This window comes from Opisthorchis viverrini (genome assembly GCF_000715545.1).
Source record: "Opisthorchis viverrini unplaced genomic scaffold opera_v5_160, whole genome shotgun sequence".
Taxonomy (NCBI): Eukaryota; Metazoa; Platyhelminthes; class Trematoda; order Opisthorchiida; family Opisthorchiidae; genus Opisthorchis; species Opisthorchis viverrini.
In genome coordinates this window covers 168259-192684 of record NW_008751817.1, presented here as the reverse complement: position 1 = coordinate 192684, position 24426 = coordinate 168259, and the positions used below count along the sequence as shown (strand labels likewise).

At 46.4% G+C, this 24426-nt stretch overlaps 2 protein-coding genes across 2 annotated transcripts in view; one reads left to right on the top strand and one right to left on the bottom strand.

Annotated features, from left to right (window-relative positions):
- Positions 1 to 18745: 18745 nt before the first annotated feature.
- T265_07160 (hypothetical protein) lies at positions 18746 to 18979 on the bottom strand (the record flags this gene model as incomplete). The annotated part of the gene is made up of 1 exon (XM_009172611.1): positions 18746 to 18979. The coding sequence occupies one exon, from the start codon at positions 18977 to 18979 to the stop codon at positions 18746 to 18748; it is 234 nt and encodes a 77-aa protein (XP_009170875.1).
- A 2326-nt stretch (positions 18980 to 21305) lies between these two features.
- Positions 21306 to 24426, top strand: part of T265_07158 (hypothetical protein) — a gene marked incomplete at both ends in the record, with an annotated part of 9319 nt that continues 6198 nt past the window's right edge. The window contains one exon of the mRNA XM_009172609.1: positions 21306 to 21348. Coding sequence (XP_009170873.1) covers positions 21306 to 21348 — 43 coding nt within the window. The remainder of the gene's footprint in view (positions 21349 to 24426) is intronic.

The following is a 24426-nucleotide window of genomic DNA, read 5'->3' as shown; positions in this document are numbered from 1 at the left end:
ATCACTATTCGCCTTCTCTGCACGCAGCCTCATGAAGATTGGTTGAAAATTGAGAAGGAAGCCGTCATTTTGCGTTTTTTTAACATAAAGAAACCAACATAGTTTTCAGTATTTGGTTGACAGTGGGCAGTAGGCAAACAACTCGGGCCTTTCCACGACAAAGATATGGGGTATCAAATCTGACGCTTTTAGTCTAGCTTATGCTTGTAATTGTTTCCTTTCTTCTCTTCCAACAACGCATTGGGCAGAACGTTTCAGAGTTCAACGATTCTGTGACAAACACAGGGTCGCTAATAGCTTGAGCCTCTCTAGATTCGCCCAATCTGGTCCATGTTTCTCCTGGTTGGGGCATATATCACGGATCCACAGGCGCCGTATGTATGGCCGCAAGATGTCCACATTAACTAATCGAATCTTCAATGAGTATTCACCAAGATTCATCGGCCGGGCGAAAGCCCGATTAGTATGGACTGATGCCCCGAGCGTGCAAATGTCATCACGTCGATGCATTTTGCAGCAGTAGAGCCCAAAAACGTGAAATGCATTCACACTTAACACACTTCCAAAAGACAAGTGTTTGCACTTGTTTCACAAGGCTATGTATAACTCTGGAATATTCAGGGGGACTATTCAATCCAATTTTGTGTACTCGGGATTGTCATCATTACAGATTTTCAACCACGTGTTGATGTCGCCCGCGCGTGCCAAGCAAGTTGAGCAGATGAATTGGAGAAGGTCATTGGCATAGACAGGAAACCATGATGATCTCTGGACAGGAGTTTGAGGAGCATCGGATAAGGCAGCTGCCTCTAAAATATTTCTTTCCTTTTCCCTCACATAAAAGCTGCGGGAGGGGCTAATATACTTGATCTCGCGAAACATCATCGCACGGATGATTGCTCTAGCTGATCCGTATCAAAAAATAGTCGATGGAAGCGGCCACGACAACGGTTTATTTATACAGTCGAAAATGCGCAAAGGGCGATGGACTCGAACTGGGGCGAGTGCAATGCCGGGCAACGCTGTATCTCAATTAACTGCATCAAACGAAAACTTCATTAGCTTGAATATTAAAGACATCGGGTGGATTCGCTAATCCTTTTCGGGGTTGCTAAGAACAAGGGGCATCTGAGTGCATTTTCCACTCAAACATGCCGTTAACTTCGTGGTATAAAGAGAACGTGGCTTTCTTCTTTGAAGTTTCCTTCGCGTATTTGCCACCCAAGTAAAATGTGAGTGCCGCTTTAGCATAATAGATTTTTTGTGATGTCGAGTGGCATTGTAGACCGAATGCTAGATAAGTCTTCATTAATTTCCTCAATATAGCCAGAATAGCTCTAACGATATTGCCGCCTTAAGATTATTGGTGTACAAAACTTATGTAAGCAACCTGGTTCCAAGACAGCGGTTATTATCGAATTACTCCCCCATCTATAGGAAAACCGCCACTCTGGTTAGGGCACTAACTACCTTGTCCTTTGAACTTATCCGTTTAGTGTATTTCCAGCTATACCAACATTGAAACTTTCAGACCTCATTCAACCCAAGCCTGGAGAGGCTATTCTAATGCCACGTCTAACCTAACTTGCAAAGTCAAGGAAATATTTATTGGGGTCGCGGATAAACCTTGGATGCTGATTTTTGGCATATTTGTAGCCGGTTTACTTAGGCACTACAGGACGTATGAAATATATGGCATGCGCGGCTGAGTTCCCGCCAACAGCAACATCATGACACCTGTTAATAGAGGGGTCACACAAAGCGTATCTTCGAGCGTGGACGTACTGTATTTTTTCTTTAAAACAATTTGATAGAGAGTAGGGGTTATAAAAGCCGGTCATCAGCTGCAAACGTGAATTGGTTTCGCCGAAACTTGGGGGTTCAATAAGTCAAAAATTCCACGGGCAGTTACTTTATTAGAGATGAACGTTTCAGTCTCATGTTGCCCAGGGCTTTTTCCTCGAATGGGCAAAATGTCAGGGCTACCGACGTGTGACTGCCAGTTTACTGGATATAGCAAAAAGTTAAACAATAGCATATTTTAACGATCACTGATGCTTTCCAAATCGGAGATGACAATTAAAAGATTGTTTTGAATTATACCTGGGATAGTGAGTGAGTTACGCTCGTCAGACTTGGAAAATTAGATGAGTTTTTCACAGAAATCGGTCACAACAATTTTTAGAAAGCTTGACCTGAGTGCACTTTTGATGCATCACCGCTAAGGACTCAATCATGCACAACTAGTCAGGCGACAAGGCAGTGTTCTCGGGCATTCGAATGTGAATTACTACCTTCCTTGTGATGGGTGTTCCAGTTGAAAGGCTCGGCATCACTAATCGCGATTACGGAATCCTGGAGAACAGGCCTATCTTTTGCGTTTGCTCTCAACGGCTGCGCGCGGTGTCACATAATCAGGCTAATAGTAGTAAACACTGAGCCCCAGTAGTAGGCACCGTAGATAATGAGGCAGCATCTAGGCACGGGAGCCTGAGTCAAAGGCCAAAGTAGTCCTGTAGATGCTTCACTGCAAAGTTGTCACCCATCAAGTCACGGTACGCTAGCAATGGGCTAAGTTTTGCACTCAAACAAGTATGTGAACGAAGTCTTTCACTGCACTACTCATAAGGTTGCTGAAAATTTTTCGGCAACCCACAACCGGTTTGCCCATCTCGGGACTCATCAGGTATGCGCAGTAACAAAGTTTCCCTCAACCTCGTGTTCTACTTGAAACGAAATTTCTCGAAACTAGCAAAATACACTCATTTGCAAACAAATTTGGTTTTGCGAGGGGCTCGCCTGGAACCCAGCTGAATCTCCTGTTGGTGACGTGAGATTAGTCTGGGTTTCAGGTGAGTCTCTCGCAAAACCAAATTTATTTGCAAACGACTATACTGTTCTGAAGCCCTTCATTGCTAAATCTATTTATGAGGTTAACACGTCATCTCAGTCCACTAAAACCGGTGATTTAAATCCCTGTCTGATTGCACTCCATTTCTGCGTTGTACCAACTTATTCATAATCGTGAGCCAGAATGATACGGCCTACTCTCCGCCACAGCTATCGATGGACCACAAAAGATGTGGAGGAAATGGATGTTCATGGAATATAGTACGTGGAATACGTCATACATACAAGGCCCGGTGACATTTTCACTGCGGGTTTCGCAGAATGACCAGAAAAGTCAATTATCCAGCTCTCCTGATCCTCCGTGTGCACCAGCTGCGTCCATCTTGAGGAATCTAAGCATTCCACAAACAGCATGATGGCTGTCACTGATCAACTAAAGTCCCTACTTCATAGTCGAATAAAACAGTACACATTTTACGGCTTGATAGAGACGCTCGGAAAAAGCTGGTATTTCTTTTAAAGGTTTTCGAAGATGCAAAAAGAAAGAGCTCAATATCCTGGATGAATGCCGACAGCGAGCTTCCCTCCGTGAACGTGTCGCTAGCACTCATGATTTAGGCTAAACTGTCTACAAAGTCTACCCAGGTATTGGACTAAGCATTTAGGACCACGACGATATCTCGAGTGAATATACGCCTGAGATAATCGTCCTTAGTCGTCTGGGGGTTGTTTTCCGGAAAAAACCTGCCAACAGCCATTGCACAATCACTCGTTAGTGATGTCGTAACGGAATATGAGTGCGCATCACCGCACGCAAAATGGATACGCAAAAAGGGAAGCAAACAAACATTTGAGCTTCTAATCGCATGTTCCTTTTAACTGCTGCCCAGATTATTTTAAGGCGAGTTCACAGTTTTCAAAGAAATTTTTAAAAATCACGCATGGATCCGTGAATTGGCTCCTAATGGCTAAAAACTGGCCCACAGTGGCCAGAATAGGGAGGCGCGAAACAGGCGAGTGCTTGGAGAGATTTCAGCCAACCTCAAACTCACGACAAGCCCGAGGGTAGTTAGGGGCTTTTGTGCCCCTAATGGCACACCGAATTAGCTTACCTGGGCTCCAGATGAAGGCTACAACTCAACGATCCCAGACGTCATCAACGCAGGAGTTAAGTCACGCCTCGCAATGGCAAGGCGCCCAACATATGCAAAATCCCCGTTGCCCATTTACTTAGTGGGTAACTAGTTCGCAGCCCATGTGTTGCAAACTATAAATTGTTTTGGGTTAGCAGTGTAGAATTAAGTAGTAAATTCCACCGACATATCAGCCACAATCGTTGACGTCTGGTAGTGCTGGGAAAGGGATTCACAAACGTTGTAAATGCGAATTTAAAAGCCTAAGCTCCACTCCGTTAAACGTGGCCCGTGTGATTTTGAGTTCATGCGACTCGCATAACCCCGAGGGTCAAAGCCACGAATTTGACATCATTGTAACAAAGAATCCCATGTACACCCAGTTGGTTTCGCCAGTTCAAAGTGACCTGTGAGCCCATAAAACACAGAAAGAAAGCTAATGCAATCAAACATGCCATCCGAACCTATCCAACTCTAAGAGCCGCTTGTTAACTTCAAAGTTCATTGTTCTCAGAGAACCAGACCCTTGGAAGTGCAGTAAACAAATGATATTCCAGGATGTTGGCTTCTAACAGACAGGCGGACTGACAAGTTCTGACAGCAAGGATGTGTTGCGGCGGTTCTCGAGATCACAGCGCATACTTTTATTAGGATGCTCAAGTTCAGGGCACCCGCTTCTATTTGATGGAGTTTATTTAATTTCGGATACCTGCATGCGGAATAGCCTCCCTTCTATGTTTTTCACGCTACATCTAGATCCCGGTTTAAAGAACAATGATTTTTTACGTTACTACATACCCTGGCATATTCGCTGTCCCTTTATGAGAAATGGAAGTGGTTTACCGATGATGCATTTTGGGTGAACCTTAAGCAGGAAGCTCGCGTGAGGGCCCAGATTCTGAGGCGCTAACCAAAGTATTCAAGCACGGCGCTTTGATTCAGCGTGAGGTAATAATATCTAGTACTACCGTAAATAAGAAATTTGCTAACGAAGCATACTAAAACAAGCCATCATACTTGTTCTCGCCCAAAAAAAAAACAAAAGTGTGCCGTTCAGATATGTGAGACGTCGCCGCTGAAATAACAGAAACCCCGTTCTTCCACGAGGGGTACGAAAGTGAACACCATGCAGACCCGTCTTTCACCTCAGCGACTACGTCAGGCCCGATCCCGTCAAGGCCTAACAACAAACGGCCTCTAACCAACCTGCTCCGGACGTGGGGGAATCTGTCGACTCTGGCACAAGACAACACCATTCCACGCATAAGGGCCAGGAGTGGCCAACCAAAGGATCCTAAAGGAAACCTCGTTCACACTGACAAGTTATTTCTGCCCGATATTTCGCCAGTTTAATATCTCGTTGTTTGACTAAGGCAACCTTCCCGCTGTTTGGAAGGAAACAATTGTCATGCAAATTTATAAACATGGTGACCGACTATCGTTCGGCAGATACAGGCCCTTTTGCTCCACCAGAGTGTCGTGCAAGGTGATAGAAAGTATTCTAAAGTGGACTGTCTTGAATAACCTCTCGATACCCCCAGTGCAACACGGATTCCGTCAAACCGTTTTTACGTGGCGGACAAGTTCGCATTTACGAATAGGCCAACCCAAGACAAGAACGCGAGAAACATATCAGATGCTCAAAGGGCGTTCTCCATTTTACGGGTGGTTTTGCGCAGCTTCTCCCATATTACTCGTATGGACCTCCATATACACTATGAGGCCTACGTCAGAGCGCCTCGTGTGTGTGCCAACCAATTTTTCTGCTAAGGATACAAAATGAACCTAACCCCATTGAGCAGGTCCAGCGAGCTGTCACAAAAATGGTTGCTGGTCCTGATTTCGTCGGCTATTAAATGCGTCTCGCGGTGCCTTCCCCTTTTTTCCCGGAGTATTGTCGCCTCCGAGGAAACCCATTGCTTCTAATACCCTGTTTGAACAAGGTTTGGCCCTCAAAATTTTAACCATTGACCCAGCAAACACATGGCTGAGACACGGTGGGATTTTCAAGCTCAAGGCAAGCAGATTTATAAGGCAACATTTTTTCAAAGCTTGAGTGGATGCCGTGCTGAATGACCTTCCCTGACTGTTGACCACGCTCCATAAAATACCAAGTTCAAAGCAATGGTTGATATTGTTTTAGCCTATTTATCGCGCGGGCTAGTTAACTTCGCCGCGCTGGGAACTTGATAAAAGGTGGTTCATCTTTACCGCTTGTGTTTTTCACGTAGACGCCAACAATGTAGGAAAGAAAGAAAATCGATCGGGAAACTCTGAGCGAAATCCTCAATCTTGTCTATCAATGTGACTTTCAAGAATTTCGTTTATCAGTCCGTGAAGCCATTAACGATAATTTTTTTCGTTCATTGGCCATACTGCATTTATGCGCAGGACTACGAGCAATAACTGCTCTGTGCTGCCAGCTCCTGTTATTCTATCTTATAATTTAGTTTCTTGCCTTGAACCAGCAGCGGATACGGCGGATGCATCAGTGACAGTGTTGAAATGATTGTCCACAAACTGCCTCAGCCTTTTCAACAGATGTTGCGATGGTAAACACACAGTATGCCTAGAATAGCCGTGCATGATCAAGCTCAAAGAGACCTGCTCATGCCAAGTGTCCCTGACGCGGAGACTTAGGTAGACGGTTACTCTGTTTTTCGAGATGACTCAAAACAAAGGAGGGCTGGTGGGGTTGCTTCGTACTTCCATTCGGCCCTGCTCGTTCCGGTAGTCCTGTCCGATTCCACTCCTTTTAACGATATACTTTATATCCACATCCGCTGCACTGGTCCGACTCTTTCCTTCTCGGTGTGGTTTATCGTTGCACCTCGAGTCCCTCCGAATTTGAGCAATTACTCATACGAACCCCTAAGCAACACTCATCCAGCTATCACTTCACTCATCTCCCGGTAATTGACTTCAACGCTACGAAGGCCTCTTGAACGGAGCTTCAGCGTGTCGGATAAGGTGGACTATATGCAGCAACGCTGACCAAAGTCGTTCAACATATTGCTTGGACTCAACATGATCTTGGACCCACAAGATACTGCGGAGACTATCTACCATCCTTCCTGGCTTTGGTTGGCGTTACGCTATGACATAGCGACCAATGTGTGCTGACCCTCGATTTCATCTGCTATTTGGTAAGAAATCTTGGACCCCAAACGTGGATTCGAAATTTCCAATGTGCAGGGTATTCAGGAAAGTGCACCTTTTTTGAAGAAGTTCATGAGGCTGATGTGATGCTTCATCCAAAAAACCAGCGCGCAGTCGGATGAATTAAAATCTACCTAGGAGGATCCGGCGTCTTCTGGAAAACAGATCTTAACCATTTTTCAAAAAGCTGGCTACAGGAGGAACATACGACAACAAGTGAATACACTTGTTCTCGCCCGGAAAAACAAAAATGTGCTGTGCATCGACGCATAAATAAGCCAAACGCTTGAGGGACAGAAAGTTGAACCCACGAGTGACCTAACAGTGGTGTCTCAAGCCTACAGTAAACACTATGAAGGTGCGGCTTCTGCTTCAGCGACGTCGTCACACACAGTCAAGCAGTACCTACGAACGGCCTCCAACAGACTTGCTGTGCACGGAGGAACAAATTCGTCAACTCTCGCAAAGGAAAAAACCGTTCTGCGTGTTGAGGACAGACGAGACCCATCCAAGGATCTTGAAGGAAATGTCGTTCACACTGGCGAAGCGTGTCCACCTGATGTTTAGTCAGTCGCTTCATGAAGGCCGCTTTCCCTCTACTTGGAAGGAACGATTGTCACGCGCAGCTTCAAATTCGGTGGCCAACTATCGCCGGGCAGCTGCATGTCTCACTAAATTGCCGTGCAAGGTGATGGACCGCATTCTGAGACAGGCTGTGCTAGATCAGCTTACTTCCAACAACTTCCTCTCTCCAGCTCAAAGCGGGCTTCTCCCAAACCGTTCCTGCGCGACATGCATGCCTGTGTTTATGGACAGCTTAACCCAAGACAATGACGAGGGATTCTTATCGGACGCCATATTTTTCGACTTTCAAATGCATTTGACAACGTCCCACACGTCCCGCTGCTCCACAAACTGGAGTCCTACGGAATTCGAGGGAAAATCCTACGTTGGATCACGGTGTTCCTATCAGACAAGTAATTATGATTGAAAAAAGGCTCGCCTACCATTCGCCAGCGACGGCTGCAATTGAAGTTCCTCAAGGCTCCGTTTACGAGCGATTGCGGTTTCTAACTACCGTCAAGGACCTACCCGATGTTCTCGAAATCGATGGATACGTTATGCGGACGACTTGACATCCTGGAATTAAAATGCCAGTGCCTTCCAAGTGGATGAAGTGGATGTCCGTCGGATTGGAGCCTACATCTGAATGAAGAAAAGTGCTGCCATATGACATTTGCAGGAGACTCAGCGAACGCCGTTTTCATGCATGTTGAGGAATGCCCAAAAACATCAGGATAAACGGATCCACGGATTCACGGATTGATACACAGGATCGAGGCTTTTACCCAAGTTACCCGGGGTGGTTTTGTTTTTGTCGGTCAGTGGCTGTCGTTCACCTGAAGGGAACAAGTGAAAAAAGGGTGTAGCATTGCTCTTGATGTTCTCAGCGCGGGGCAGTATGCTTGCCAGCGCGAGGATTCACATAAATGAATGTCTAATAGTGTTTTAAACTGGGTTCTAGAAGGAGCGTGGGCAACCGTCGGAGGAAGGCCATTTCACGCAGCTACTACCCGGAATGGGAAAAAATTTTGTCTAATGGATGTGTATGCTCTCAGCATGGAAATTTTCTTCCATGTCCCCTCAGTGTGTTCGCTGGGTCAACGGTGAAAAACCTGTTTGCCAAGCTTTGTTCAAACAGGGCATAAATAGGACTTAGGTCCCCTCGTAGGCGACGGTACTCCAGAGGAAAGAGATCAAGCATAGCGAGGCGCGTTTCGCAGTTCACGGACTTGAGGCCGGCAACCATTCTCGTGGCGGCCCGCTGGACACGCTCAATGAGGGTAACGTCTTTCGTACGTCCTGAGTAGACAACTTGGTTGGCGTACTCCAGGAGCGGTCTGACGTAGGCCCCATAGAGTATTTGGAAGTCCACGCGAGTAATACGGGAGAAGGTCTGAATCCTATCCAAACGACATATGGACGCTTTTCTCTTCATTCAGAGGAAGGTTCCAGTTCAACGACCACTGCTTTGGAGCGTCTCAATCCATTTAGAATGCACCGGCACTAGACGGCAAAAAGGTTTTTTGTGTTTGACCTTCCTCAAAATTGTCGTTCTGACTGCGCCCTAAGCAATCGGTTCAGGAGGCATTCGGCATTTTGCGAATGATCCGACGCACCTTCTCCCGTATGACTTACATGGATTCCCGAATACTACATGGGGCCTAGCTCGGGCCGCTCTTGGAATATGCCAGCCAATTCGTCTACCCAGGACGCCCAAAAGACTTGGCCCTATTTGAGCGTGTTCAGCGAGTCGCTACGAAAATGGTCGCCGGCCTCACACCTGTGGACAACGAAACACGTCTAGCAGTGCTTGATCGCCTTACCCTGGAGTACCGTCGCCTCCGAGGGGACCTAAGTCCTATTTATGCCCTGTTTGAACAAAGCTTGGCAAACAGCGAATCCTCGCGCTGGCGAGCATACTGCCTCGCGCTGAGAACATAAAGAGCAGTGCTACACCCTTTTTTCACTTGTGCCTTTCAGGTGAACGACAGCCACTGACCGACAAGAACAAAACCGACCCGGGAAACTTGGGCAAAAGCCTCGATCCTGTGTATCAATCCGTGAATCCGTGAATAGACATTCATTTATGTGAATCCTCGCGCTGGCAAGCATACTGCCCCGCGCTGAGAACATAATGGTAAGAGACACACCATTCTTCCACTTGATCCTTTCAGATGAACGACAGCCGCTGAACAACAAGAACAAAACTTTCCCGGAATCTTTGTCGATAGCCTTGATCCTGTGCATCAGTCCGTGAACCAGTGGGTGAACCTTACCCTTAACCTTGACCCTCAAGGTCGGTCCACCGCGTAGTTTGAAACTTTGGCGTGTTGGCTTCGTCGGGTTGTCGGAGAAATGCTTGTTGTGAAATCTGTTGATTCACAGCTCATCATCCCACAAGCGATTCGTTCCCGGGATACGCACCGCAGACCTCCGTCAGTAGGCTCACTGGGTGTGTATACGAGTAGAAATCTTATGGTGCGTAGACTCGGATTGTGCCTACTCAGATTCGTGATTTTAGACTGGACTGAAAAGTTTGGAACTCACCACCCGACAGCTGATTCTAATAGTGCTACTCAACGCTGACTGCATATTATTCAACCAAGACGGTGACACTCGCGACGACCGCTTGTGTAGTTTTGGGAATCAAAACGAACGTGCTTCACCGGGGTGCGCCTACTGTTATATAGGTCAAGTCAACCAATGGAAATGGGGAATCATCAGGCATCTTCGACCGGAGTGTGAATCAAACGGAGAAAACGGGCTTGGATTTTGCACGATGGTGAAAAAAGCATGGAGATGCTGTGGTAATAGTGATATTCTTATCGGCGTGTATCAGGTCACATTTCGGGCTATTTTGCTGCATGGCCGTGAGACTCGACTTGACTTGTTCGAGCGGCGAACTGAGACGTCTTTAGGTGTTGGACAATCGTTTTTCAGAACTATAACTCGTGGTTTGGTGTCAGAGAATCCGTATGATGCAAATAGAAAGCGAATTTGCAAGTTTGCAAGGGGAAGTTCCGTTGAAGAATGTGCCTAGCCCGAGAAAACAGCTGTAACACCCTTTCGGTGCCAAGCTGCCTTGCCACCTGAAGGAAGCATAAAGGCTGGGATACTGCCAGCTTGTCCAAGCCTAGACAGGAGAAATCGAGACGCAGCGGCCGGTTTCAACCACGGACCATTCACTCAGTAAATGCGCTTTCTAACCACAGACTTCTTGCGCAGCATCGGACGGTTAGGGTGGCCATGTACAGCGTATGCCGAAACATCCTTTGCATAAAAGGTTGCTGTTTTCCGTGCCCAATTAAGAGTAGCGGAAGCAGAGAGTTGGCTGAACCCTGAGATGGCAGAGGGCCGTGAAAGAAATTACGAAATGTTTGGGTACTGTCGGTGCTACTTGCCTCCCAGCATGGGGCACGGGTGATCCTCGTTGCGCCTGATTAGAGGCGCTGTGAGATATGGCTGCTATTCGATGTCAGTGCCGTTCTTTTTGTCAGTTTCTACCCAGATTTCCTGGATGAGTGTCTTTAGGTGTAGGCACGTCGATTGTTCATGGTTGTACATGGTTTTGGATACTGTCAGAGCACCCACACTTAGACAGGAAGACGATTAGGGTCACAACCAAAGCCTTTGGCTCGAAAGCTGAACCACAAGGCAGCAGTGTTTGGCTAAAAATGCAAATGAATTACCATCCTTACCGAACAAGTCGCCACATGTTCCAACCCCAACGTGGAGGGCCAGGGGACTGTGTTCGTCAGACCTCTAACTATTGACCAACCTGGTATGAGAAACCCTGTGGGTGTCGCGGGGACATCCATCCGTATAGCTCAATGGGTCTCTGAGGTGCACAAACCGTCACACCGCGGTAAGGTCCAGTTTCTTCGTGACGGACCATGAACTGCACTCATACAGATAAACTCATGCCACATCGGTTGTCGCGTGGTGCCATCAGCCGGGTCGCCTTACTGGCTGCATACAATAGGGCGGGTAAGCTTAAAACAGGCACTGCTGACGCCTCCCCTATTTCTCCTCCACATACTTTTTTATTTCCCCTCTCCCTACCCAATTACTAACCCTCCTCTTGTAGGCCCAGCGCTTAGGGCTAGTGACTCGGTTCGTCTGGCATCGGTCTTGCGTGTATCTGCTCGTCACATGACGCTGATATCCTCAGGTATCTCCAAATCAGTCTTCAAGCCTCGACCCCCAGTCCATCTGGCCGCGTTCAATATCCGCACTCTGAAGCAAGCAGGACAACAAGCTACTCTTGCACTCACACTAGACTCGCCTGGCATTGATGTGTGCTGTGTCTCAGAAACGAGAATTCAAGGTGTAAGCACATTGATTGCGCTAACTGCTCCATCAGTCCCCACTAGCTTCCGGCTGCGCACCTCTGGTGATCCAGAGGCTGCTGCGGTGGGATGTGCTGGGGTTGGTATTGTGCTAAGTCACCAGGCGGAAGTATCCTTAGTTGACTGGATACCTGTAGATAGTCCCCTTTGTGCGGCTCGTCTGGCAACTTCTGTGAAGAATTTTTCACAAGCAGGAGGCTGATCGATGTCTATTTCTCGTGTCTGCTTGCGCTCCAACTGACAGTAGTTCCGAAACCGCCAAAGGCAGGTTTTACGACGCCCTGAATGCCCTGCTGCGGCGAGCTAAAAGCCCGCCCATCGTGGTGGTTGCCGGAGATATGAATGCACAAGTGGGGAGGCTTAGTGCATCTGAGATTCAATTAGGAAGTCGACATGGATTGAACTCGGTGCATACGGACAATGGGAAACGATTGCTTCACCTGTGTGCTGATCTCACCAACTTCCGAAATGGCCGAAGTCGTCTGGCCACATTGTGTCCAACAGCAGGGCGGCCACAAACTCAAATCAACCACATTGCCACCAGTTACCGATGGCGCGGATCAATAACTGACTGCCGGTCGTTTTGGAGCACATTTGTGGACTCTGACCATGCGCTCGTCCGGAGTCGCTTCTCCCTATATTTTCCGGGGCCGCGTAAGGTGCGGGCAAATGACTTGGCAACTGGGAGACTGGCGGTTCCGGATGTTAGACGAATTTGCCAGAATAAATTTCTAGACTCTCTTCCAAATGCTCAACCATCAGATGTGGACTCATACTGAGGTGAGATTGCCACCTCTTTGCATAGTGCTGGAAATTTTGCCTGTTGCACAACCCAACCAGGTGCACCCAAGCACTGGATATCTGACCGAACGGTGGCACTGCTTAAGTCTCGGAGAAATATCCCAACCGGTCCCGAATATAACCCGGTGCGAAGAGTTATCAGATGTCAAGCGAAGAATGGTGGACACAGAAAGCCAAAGAAATGGAAAAGGCCCAGAAAGTTGGTGATTTCCGAAGATTATTTCAGTTGATACGTGCGATCGGTCCCCGGAAACCACCTATGAGTGAAACCATCAAATTTCAGAATGGAACGACCATCTCTAATAAGGAGGAACGCCTTGATCGGTGGGCTGAATACTTTGAAGAACAACTGTCATGGCCACCAGCTGACACTCATCTAGAGCCCGCAGGTGAAGTAGAACCCTGGACGGTGAACGTGAAACCACCTGCGGCCTCGGAGGTTACGACTGCATATGTTCTCTTAAGCACCACCGAGCTTCTGTTCCCGATGACCTCCCACCCGCACTGTTCAAAGACGGGGGTGAAGTCCTCAGTCAGCGCTTGTTCGATGTGCTTGCTTGCATTTGGGAAACAGAGCCTGTTCCAGACAACTGGGGAGAATCGGTGATAGTGCCCGTTTTCAGAAAAGGGGCGCGTAGTGAGTGTGGTAACCACAAGGGGGGGGATCAACTTGACCCCGGTCGTAATCAGACTTGGCGTCAATTGTGCTTCGTCGCCTTACGGTGGCTCGTGAGATACTCGCCCGAGGGCAGCAAGCAGGATTCCGGCCTGGTAGGGTTTACGTCGACTAAATCTTCACACTTCGTCAGGTGCTAGAACAACGCCATACGTTTAAGCGACCCACAATTCTAGTATTCCTGGATTTTCGAGGCGCATTCGACTCAGTTGATCGGTCTGTTCTTCTTGCCCTGTTCTTGCCCACCAAGGAATGCCCCGGAAGTTTGTAAACATAATACGTTCTTTGTATTCTCAGACTTCCGGACGTGTGAGAGTGTACGGAGAGCTCTCCAAAAGCTCCCGTACACAAAGCGGTGTCCGTCAGGGATGCCCACTCTCGCCATTCCTTTTTAACTTCGTGATCGATGAAGTCCTGAAATGAACGCTAGAAGGTCTCTGAAATCCCGGTGTTCAAATAGCCTATGACGAAAACCTTTACCTTGTCAGTCTGGAAGACGCAGACGGCATCGTCTACGTCTTCGAATAGGAGGAGAAGGCGCAGGTGTTTTTAGATGAACTGGCCAAAGTCATCCTGTGCTTTGGTGTGCACTTTACACCCACAAAGTGTAAGGTCATGTTCGTGGACGAACGTGGCACTTACAATCCAGGAAGAGGTACTGGAAGTTGTGGAGCGTTTTATACATCTTAGAGGCTGTATTAGTCCTGATTGTAGTGTGACAGATGAGGTCAGTGCACGAATCCGCAAGGACCGGGTCGCTTTTGCTAATTTGAGACACCTATGGCATCAGAGAGGTGTATCCCTGAATCTCGGACGTGTGTATGAAGCTACAATACGGGCTGTTTTGTTGTATGGCAAAAATAGGAACAGCCCATGATGAATCGTTTACTGGCTGGAAAACTCCGGACTGATGGATACGAACAAGATCATTTTCCACGGTTGCGAGAGCAGCAAATAGTACGGGACGCTTCGGTCTGAAAATTGGTCTGGAATCGGGTTGGGGTTTGTGGCTTCCCTTGGTTTTAATACAGCATATAAGGCCACCTTGGAAGACATCGTCAGTTTTTATCTTGACTGTGTTGACAAAGCGTTCTGTAATGTCCGAGGAGAACGAAAATTTTAGAGCACTGCACACAGATGATGAAGGCACATTGAAAAGACGAAGTTTCTCAATCCACTCAAGTCCAAGAATGTTCAAATTAGGGCAGTCAGTGAGGTAACAAATTCCTAAGAAATGCGAATTGTTGATGGGCACCTTACAGGCCAACTAGCCAGTTAGTGGTAGGGTATTGCCAGGTGCACTTTGAGTTCCTTGATTTGTGAATGACAACAGGTTTTCCTGTCAACTCCCAACTGGAACATGAGGTCAACCCAATGTCTGAAGTTGTGTCTGGTTGCAGACGCATTGGAATGTTGTTGGTGAAAACTGTAAGGTATTTCCTTTAGGACTCGAATTCAACTTGGAATGTTGCGAACACATAGCTGGACTGCAAACGTTTCTTGTACGACTGCTTTTTGACTATGTTGCTGGTCGGACTGTTGAAGCTCTTTTGTTTTTTGGTACACCAAACTTTTATCGTGGCTCCACCGATGACATATCTGGTACTTGTGCTTCTCGAATGGACAGAAACGTGCATAATTCCATTCACCGCAGAACAAACACGATGTTGGAGGTTTTTCTCATGTTTAATGGTTTCGTTTCAATGCCATGACACGACGGATTAGTAGGTCGTGACGTCTACTGTACCATTGCGGTATCATGATTGAGATTACGCAAGCGTTGGCGATCGATGTTGAGTCATTTCACGGTGATGTCCTCGTGCTCAAGTTTGGAAATTAGTCAGGTACGAACATTTGATTCCTGCGGGGGCTGAAGATCAGCAATCAAAATTTGACACTGTAAGTGACTGCAATTGGAATTTTTCATGCTCACGGTTGACGGCACCGGCAAAAGTGACGTAATCGCCGGCATTGCATTCGGCCAACTCGGGACAATTGTATCGAACATTAAAAAGTAAATGCTGCCCACCAAAAATCTAACGGAGTTGTTCTACTATTTATGCGACGCTTAGATCCTGTGGGTGTTTGGGGAGAATTAAGTTCCTGAGCCTATCTTGCTCGATGGTTCTCAGTTTCCGAACAGAGAGACGGGATTTCCGCTCATCTTTGTCGGTAAACTCATTCTAGAAAATATCTTCCGGACGGCGGTACCGTGAATTGAACGGGAGACCAGATGCTGGTTCGTGGAGAAACTTGGCAACAGTTGCTGCGATAGAATCGGCAAAGAGCAATGAAATGCCACTGAGATGGAACTGATGTCTGAAGAGTGATAACTTGAGTGAATAAGTCGAACTGCGTTTGTTGCTGTCACCTATCAAACACCACTCGGTTGTTCTTACTACGTTCCTCGAACGTTTGGACACTCAACTCCCCTGACAATTTCCCCGAAATGTGTGCGCCTTCTCGCACTTCCCACCATGCTATCCACCTGTCACTGGGTCACACTTCATTGTTGTTTAACACTTAATGCTACGGTGACGGTGATGATCCGCTAGTAGAATGGGTGATTTTCGTGCGTCCCTGGACTGTGATCTTAGACTGAGGGGCTTTCGTGTGTGTTGCTTCTTGGTCTTCGAGTGCTTGTGACGAATATTTCTTGTCTCATAATTATCCCTGTTCAATAAGTGATAGGGCGGGCAATTTCATCTACGTGCTTCCGATGTGCAGTAGGCTTTAGTGGACTTCAAATTAGTCCTTCCCCACATAAGTGTAGCAGTAGTGCCTCATTCAGCGTATCCTAGTTTCTAACCTTCTTGTAGAACTTTGTGTAAGTTTTGTATTTCTTTTGGGTCCATCGGGTTTCAAAAGAACCACTAGGCTGCTTCGCCCAACATAGTTTCGTTCTATCTTCTTTCCAGGTAGTATAGTAAAAACGAGTTAATGGATATGACTCCCTAGTTATCATGGATATTCAGTCAGATGTTTGCGCTGATTGCACAGCTTTATCCCCCCAGTGGGCTTCAGTGAATCGCGGTGTGCTGCTATGCGACGAATGCAGTTCGATACACAGACAGCTCGGTCGACACATTAGTCAGGTTGGTTCAATTTACATAGCTAACTTTAATCCTACCACCTATGTAGATAAAACACTTGAAAAGATCTCGATGGCGCTTCAGTCAGCTGGAAATGGTCCGTTATCTGGCCGCGGCTGGTGCGAATCGTTATTGGGAACATGTGCTGTACGAACCCATGCTAGCCGGCCAACACACTGCTTCTGCACGTACCGCCTCAGACAAGCAACAACAACCACATACAAAAACGAAGAAACCCAACCCCAATGATCCTGTTCATCCGACCAAGGCGGAATTTATACGCGAAAAGTACTTGTTTCTGGGATTCTTCAAAAGGCCGCGGAATATAAGTCAAGAAGATTTGAACCATCAGTTACACGCCAGTGTTAGAACTGGCGTGTTGGAAACAAGTTTATATCTTCTGGCCCTGGTAAGTATCCCTTGTCGCAGCATGTCATTGTGTTCGCGGAATGCGATCGAACCTTTCTGTGCCATCTGTTTTCGTAGAAATCTCACCCTTTACGATACTGTGGAGCATTTGGCCATACCTTAGAGCCTCAGATATTTTGCAATTTGGGGTCGTTCGTTCGCTCTGTTATGAAGTCTGTTGTAGCCTACATATCTTCAGCGATATACTTAATACTGTCTTCAAGCTGAGCGTTTGTCTATCGATGGTCCAATGGAGGACAAATACGGTGCTTCATCTCGAATTAAGACCGCGTAGTAAAGCGACACCTGCGAAGGACGTCCCAATTCGAGGGGTATACCAACTTACCAGCTTTATGCGACAAACAAGCAATTTCATCATGTGTATCCCCATCTTAAACTGTCTTATGTTAATGTTAGCATGCTTGAAACACAGTTCCAACCACGATGGACAATCAACAAAAGATGATACGGGGCACTGAGACGTTTATTTTTTTCGCGAAATGTCATTAATTGCGGCAGCTTTTGTGCAACGTTTTTCGCAGTCCCCCATCATTTTCTATCTCATCCGATTTTTCTGATTATTTGTCGTCAGCTTTATCTATCCCTAACAAATCTGGTCTACATTGTACTGTTCATTGAAATACCAAGGTTACCTGATTTGTCGCCCTTCCCCCGTAGTCGAAAGTATTTCAACAGTAAGGGGTCGACTTTTGTCTTTTGATTGTGTATGCTAATGGCAGCACAGTCAGGACTCCAAACTAGACGTACACAATTTGCAATCATACGATCTTCAATGATCTTTCCAAATGGATGCTCATATGTATAATATGGCATCCAAAGAGAGCAAATCACAGCAAAGTGATCAGTAAAGATCTTTCTACAGTTAAAAGAGCTACATGTGGTTCAGTTTTATAGTCAATTTGGTCTGGGGGACTGATGGGCCCTGACAGAGGTAGGGCTTTCACGTGAGCCTTCCGGTTACAAAGAATTAGTTGTCGTATTCGAACTGCAGATGGTTTGGCTGTTGCGGGTGCATTTTATTGGACGGCTTTGAAGTGATGATGGTACTCAATGGATCACACTGAACTCTTTTGCCAGATTAATCCGGTGATTAGTAAAAGGTCGAGTGGGCCAGCAGTCGGGTAAGTTACGTTGTCTCACTTACCAGGATGCTTGCAATATGGCATATGCTCAGAGCTCTTTAAGGATTTCGTACGTCCCAAGTAGTCTGCGGAAGACTTGCAAACGAAAGAATAGGTCCACATACTCAGTTCATGCTTGGTTCATGCTTGCTTATCTGTCTGTTTGGTGCTCAATAGCTACTGAAGTGTGTTCTCACTTACGCTATCTTTCGAGAGAGAACATTTGGAACAAGCGAACGCTCGACCGATAAGTAGCTTACACCGCTGGTGCATTTTGTGGATGGTTTGTCCATCAAGTTTTTTCAAACACGAATAAGGCCATCTGTCGGCAGTGAAGCATCAGTACCAACACTGACGTTGCCATCTTTGATGGTGGTGATGATCTGATGGAACACACATTTCATCTGTCCGTTTAACTACATAGATATTGCAGCAGTTGTAAGCCCTGCGATGGATTTCACTCAGCAATAGACACTAAATGCGGAGATATCCGCAACGGACCTAGTTTCACTGGGTTGCGCCAACCGAACACCCATCGACAGTGGATTTCATGCACAACTGAGTCGCGTAACTAATCCGCGACCAACGGAATACGCGCATCCGATTCATCTTCGCTGCACACCAACAAGTTGCAAGTGACACCGCTAAGGACACTTGGGGATAACCTTCCGGACTTCCCTGACTGGTAGGGTGAACGGAAGTCCTTGTTCAGACCTGCCATTTGATTGCTAAAGTAGGGAGAATCTGTCAACATCTCGTAGGCGGATTTGATGTTGATGGTCTTAGGTGATGGTGATAGGTTCATACAGCTGTATACTGATCACCATGTGTATGCCACAAGTACAAAGATGACCAGGGTCTTTCCCGGCACCCTCTCAACTGTAACCAGTGAAACACCCACATCGGCCGTATGACATTTAACAATAGGTGGAAATCTTGTGTTCGATACTTTGGAACTCGTCTACGTACTCAGATCGCGTTTTGATGCGTGCCTGAGTTAAGCTCGTTTCCTTGAGTACACGTGGCAGATCAGCGACCAGTACACCATTCATCGCATGCCAGTTACAGTCGTTAAAAAATTCCACCCCTGACGGCTGTCCAAGCGACTGCAGCGCTACTTGACCTGGTAGACGGAAAAAAGACTGATTCGGAATTCGAAAATCCGCGGCGCAGTTAACGTTAAAACTCAATGCGCTGTGTATCTGATAAAAGCAAGAAAGTTAGTCAGCTGGAAATACTTCTCAGCAAGATCAATGGAAAGACGCTTAACTCGCACTCATGAATAATTACGAGAGGTGGTGGCTAAAAAAGTCCAATAAATAAAAAAAGCTGGGTGACTGAAAAAAAACTTAAGGTCTGTCCAAACATTTCTGTAACACGGGGCCAGGGAAACTGCCGAACAATAAAGTCGTCGCAAAAAAGCAGCTCCAAAAGTTCGCTATAAGTCCCGTGGTCCTTTTTGACTACCTAGACATTTCGAAGAGAGATTTAGCTGGCACTAGATGCTCGGAATAACTTCAACGCACCAGTGGCTTCGCAATGGATATGAACCTTTTGACTCCAACCAAACGAAGTAAGCAAGATCGAAGAGAAACAAGGCATCCGATCTCGACCCTCTCATTCCTGCATTGTCTGAGGATAGGGAACGGGGCTTACCTCACTTTGGCACAATCCATGCGAAGAATTCGAAGACGAGAAGTACTGGAGTAACTATAGATATGGTCTGCTGACGCCCCTATCTTTAGGAAAGGGGACAACGCCTATCATTCTAAACAAGCCTACCGGTATTCGCGAAAAGCAGATTGGTTAAAATCAAGCAGGTATCCGTCTGAATCGTGGATACCCTTAAACCATTGTTCCCTTGTGACAGGTTCCAGAAACACCACTATATATATCTTTCTCATCCAACATCAGCTGTGCGCCCATTAAACTGCGCTATTTTGTGACAAAGTCTCCCTTTTCTCAACACCACTACACTTCTTTGCGCTATGAATTGTATTCCCCCATGTTTTTCACCATAGTTGATGCTCCTCCAAACTGTCTTTTGTCACCGTGCCCATTCATTTGCACGGCAGTTATGACGAGGTGGAGCTAGGATAGTCAAAAACTGGTCAGCACTTCTGTGGTCAACGTACTGGTAGCTTCTCGGTAAAAGTCAGGGTCTAAAACACAGGAATGTATCCGATATTGCTTAACGGTTGTGAGATTAAGTACTGAATCGCCTGTTTTACCACAGCTGCCTTCGAGGCATCGCACGTGTCATAGGAGCATCGGATTAACGTTACCGAAGTGCAGCAAATAGTTCTTGGTAGCAAATCAACTGCTTGCCCAATAGATGATTTAAGTTGGTTTCATCAGCTACGTTGGCTTGTTCATGTTGTTATGCAAGCTGGTCTGTCGCTCGCCCGCGCCCTCTTCTTGGTCAGGTTTCGGCTGCAGATAGTCGAAACCATGACTGGGGAACGAAGATAGATTAGCTGATCTTGGGCTGTGGGAAGCTTACCTGATCAACTGTCTATGGCCTTACCGATGTGCCGCTTTCACGCAACCACTGCCGCTGTTTCATTTCAATATGTAACTTACTAACCTCTTGTTCTCATTGTCTTCTGCGCCCGCGATCCCGTTTTGTTCCACACCGTCTGTTTCCACATGCTCCACATTCTGAACCACCATACATACGTAAACTGTTCACGGCCGAACTTTACGGAACCGAGCTATTGCTAACAGCTTTCTTGTTGTCGATGTCGTCACTGAGTGGACACTTGAAGTTTCAGTCTTTTTTCGCTTGAGTTCAACTTGAGCATGATATTGCTGGCAGAGATGGCTTAAGTGGTTAAAGCGAATTTATTGACCTGGAGGTCCGTCGTTCGAACCGGACCTGGAGGTCCGTGGTTCGAACCGGACCTCTGCCTCTCGACTTCCCCTGTCTAGTCCTGGGCAACCTGGCAGTAGCCCAGCCCTCGTGCTTCCTTTGGGTAGCATGGCAGCCAGGCACCGGAAGGGTGTTACAGCTGAGCGTTTGATGGCAGTGGTGATGAAAACTGCTTTACACTGTTACCGGTTAGCCTGTTTAGTTTCAGAGCTTAACACTAAAGTGATATAGGGCGCAATAACCGTTTCAGTGATAGTAGATGTCATTCACTACGTGCAAATATTCGCACTCAGTTCGTTTTCGTGATTAAGGCATATCTGAAACCACTGGGTCTGAAAATAGAGTCGGTGAAGCTTAAATGTTTACCGAAAAATGACGAATTCACTGTTGAGTATTTTGAACTTATTCGTGATCAAGAAGACTTAGTCTCTTTTGAAGAGAATTCCACACGCAAGAAATCGATTTTGATCGGTGAGTGTTCTGTCTAAATTGGTTACCATCGTCCTTACCTCCCTGTGATTTAATGAATTTCGGTCCTGAAATTCACAATGTCTTTGCACCCACGCACTATGAAAATGCCGTATCTGTCCCTTTCTCGAGTCTGGCTTCTCTCTTGAGAACTAGACATGTGCAGAAATGACGTTTCGTGCAGTGTGAAATCGAACTACTTTCGTCAGTCTTTTTCATGTCACACTTCGTTCACTTGTGCTCTCTCGTGAAAAGGACCTAAAGCTGACACACAGATTGAACAAGTGAATAGTTCAGTTGTAACGCACCTTCGGTGCCTAGCTGACATACCACCGGAACGAAGCACTGGGGCTGAGATACTGCCAGTCACCCAATCCTAGAAAGGTGCGGTCGAGATTCCGGAGTGGGTTCGAATCACGGACCTTCCGGTCAGTCAGTTCGCAACCTAACAACTCAGCCGTCTCGGCACCCAACGCATAAAGTTCTTGTTTTTAACTTCCTAATTCATCAATAAATTTTGAAGCAGTACAGGGTAAGTTACGTGTGCACATTTTAATAACCAGAGCCGTTTTGCCACTGTGAAGTTTTGACTCCTGTTCTTGAAAGTGAATTACTTCTTGATTATCGAGTGCTATTTGTGTCCACCATTCACCTGATGTGCGCCTCAGTGTCGCTGCACGATGGCGTCATAGAGATCTGAGATCTTGTGTTTGGCCCAATTTAGCGTAATTACTTTACTACCAAGAGGAACTCGAGAAAAGTCACCCTGAGCGTTGGGAAGTGTAAGCAGACAGGAGGGAACCTATAGCAGTGTTTGTTATTGGTCTTTCTCTTTAACCGAAATCTTGACTCCTGTCAATTTCTATGTCCGTCTATTGGTATTCAGTTGACCTCTTCCTCCTGGCGCCTAATTAACGTTATCCAAGTTTAATGCGATCATTCCCTCGTGTGACTTCCAAAATTTTAACCAAGGCTCCCTCACTTATTTTATTCAGATGAAAGATTATTTGTTCCGATTTTTCAACCGCCTGTTTTGGAACTCACTGAAACACAAGTGTCCTATCGCCTTTGCGTCATATGTGTCCTAAATGTCGAAGCATTCAGCATCGGTTGTCTGACAGAACTACCGTTAGACTACACGTATATGGTGTGTGCCCAATGTCGCTGAAAAGTGTTACCTATGAAGGTCGGCGACTAATCTAGCACAGCGTGACTGTCCCATTTTTTGTTGGTGCTCGTTAGGTGGATAGGAATGAACACTTTAAAGTTGTGCCTGTCGCTTGAACATTGTTTTACCTTTGTGTCGCGCCGGTGATCTTTTCAGTAGTTTGCATGGGCCTAAATGCCAGATATTTTGTGTCCCGAACGTCCGCATTCTCTGATGTCGACTAAATCAGTATTTTCGCCGTTCGAATTGAATTCCTTTTCCGTGGCATACAGCTTCCTGAGCTTACTTTAGTAGTTCATAGTACTTTAAACTTTTGTTAGGGAATCCTTCACTATCATTTCGACACTTTTCGAACACATGCAGTTGCAATGAATGGGATTTTCCGCCACAGTGGCCTGTATTTTTTTGACCTCAGTATCCAAATGCTTCCGAAAAACAACTGATCTAGAAACAATAGCCTTCATGGGCGGACCTTGCGGTGAGGACAACACATTTGGAGGTGAGATTTATTTGGTGTACTCTCGTCCGCCACAAAAATAGTCAGAAAGCAAATTGAAGGTTCTACGAGATTCTTGATTAAGTCTCACATGGTGTGACCTAGTTCCTGTTCCACAACAGAGATAGCGGACTTATTCTAGTCTCGCTTTCATCAGAAGTTGAGCGAAAATTCACCACGTTTCACACGAATCTGTGCACTCCCGTTATGAATGCAGTCGTTTTAACTGCTTGCTTTTCGGCTGGCACCCAGCCTGCGAAAAAAGATCCCTATCGCACCCTCTCCATATTGCTTTTCTGTTGCTTTCCGCCACCCCAGCCATGATCAGTAGATTCCGCACGCTGCACTCGTCAGTGCTGTTCTAACTGTCGGAAAGGCAATTTGCAAAATAATCCGTTACGTTGCAGCTTTGCCGCAGTCATGCATGATTCAGTGAAGTTAACCGACAAAGTCAATGAGTGCGGATGATCACAAGACGCAATAAAAGCAACGAATGTGGTCATATGACATATCTGTCAAGTATCAGACTTGATATCCAACGACGTTGTCGAATACTTTTTGCTGAATATGACTTTTTCACTCCCACCACCTGATGTCAGCATAAAAACCTTGTGTAAACGCTAATGATGGGGCTGATTATTCCAAATTTTATTTGAGCCCCCCTGTCCGCATCAGCCTACAAAAGTAGACTTCCGAGATTTCGTTCGATCATGGGAAGTAGTGTGGGGCCTTGCTATCCAAAGAATCCTTGCTTCATTATTGTCTCGGATACCAAAATAAGGTTGGTACGTGACCTGGATGAGATTCACCGTCCAGCTAGTGTGTTGCTTTGGACCGGTTTCGACCCGCGACGCGTAAGGAATTCGGTATTGGTAATGTAGTAATGAAAACATAACAGTGTATGTCACGAACATGGATAATGGTGAAAACCTGGCGTTCTTTACAATGCCCAGATTCCAGGATCTAATCAATAAGTTGCCCGAATACGGAACGTAGCAGAAACAAATTCTGGAATGTTGGATGTGATTAAACTACTAACTGTTGAGAGCTGACTCATATCCCATACTGAGATAGAATAATAAGATTTTTCGTCTGGTAAGACTTGAACAAGTGATTTAGAACGAGTCCAACCCGTTATACTGGTTCCATCGCTAATCGGCATAATCACTGGAAGAGCGTGTACTTGATGCATCTGTATCAGTACGGTAGCTCCATAAGAGATTAGTGCTACTTATGGGGAGATGGATT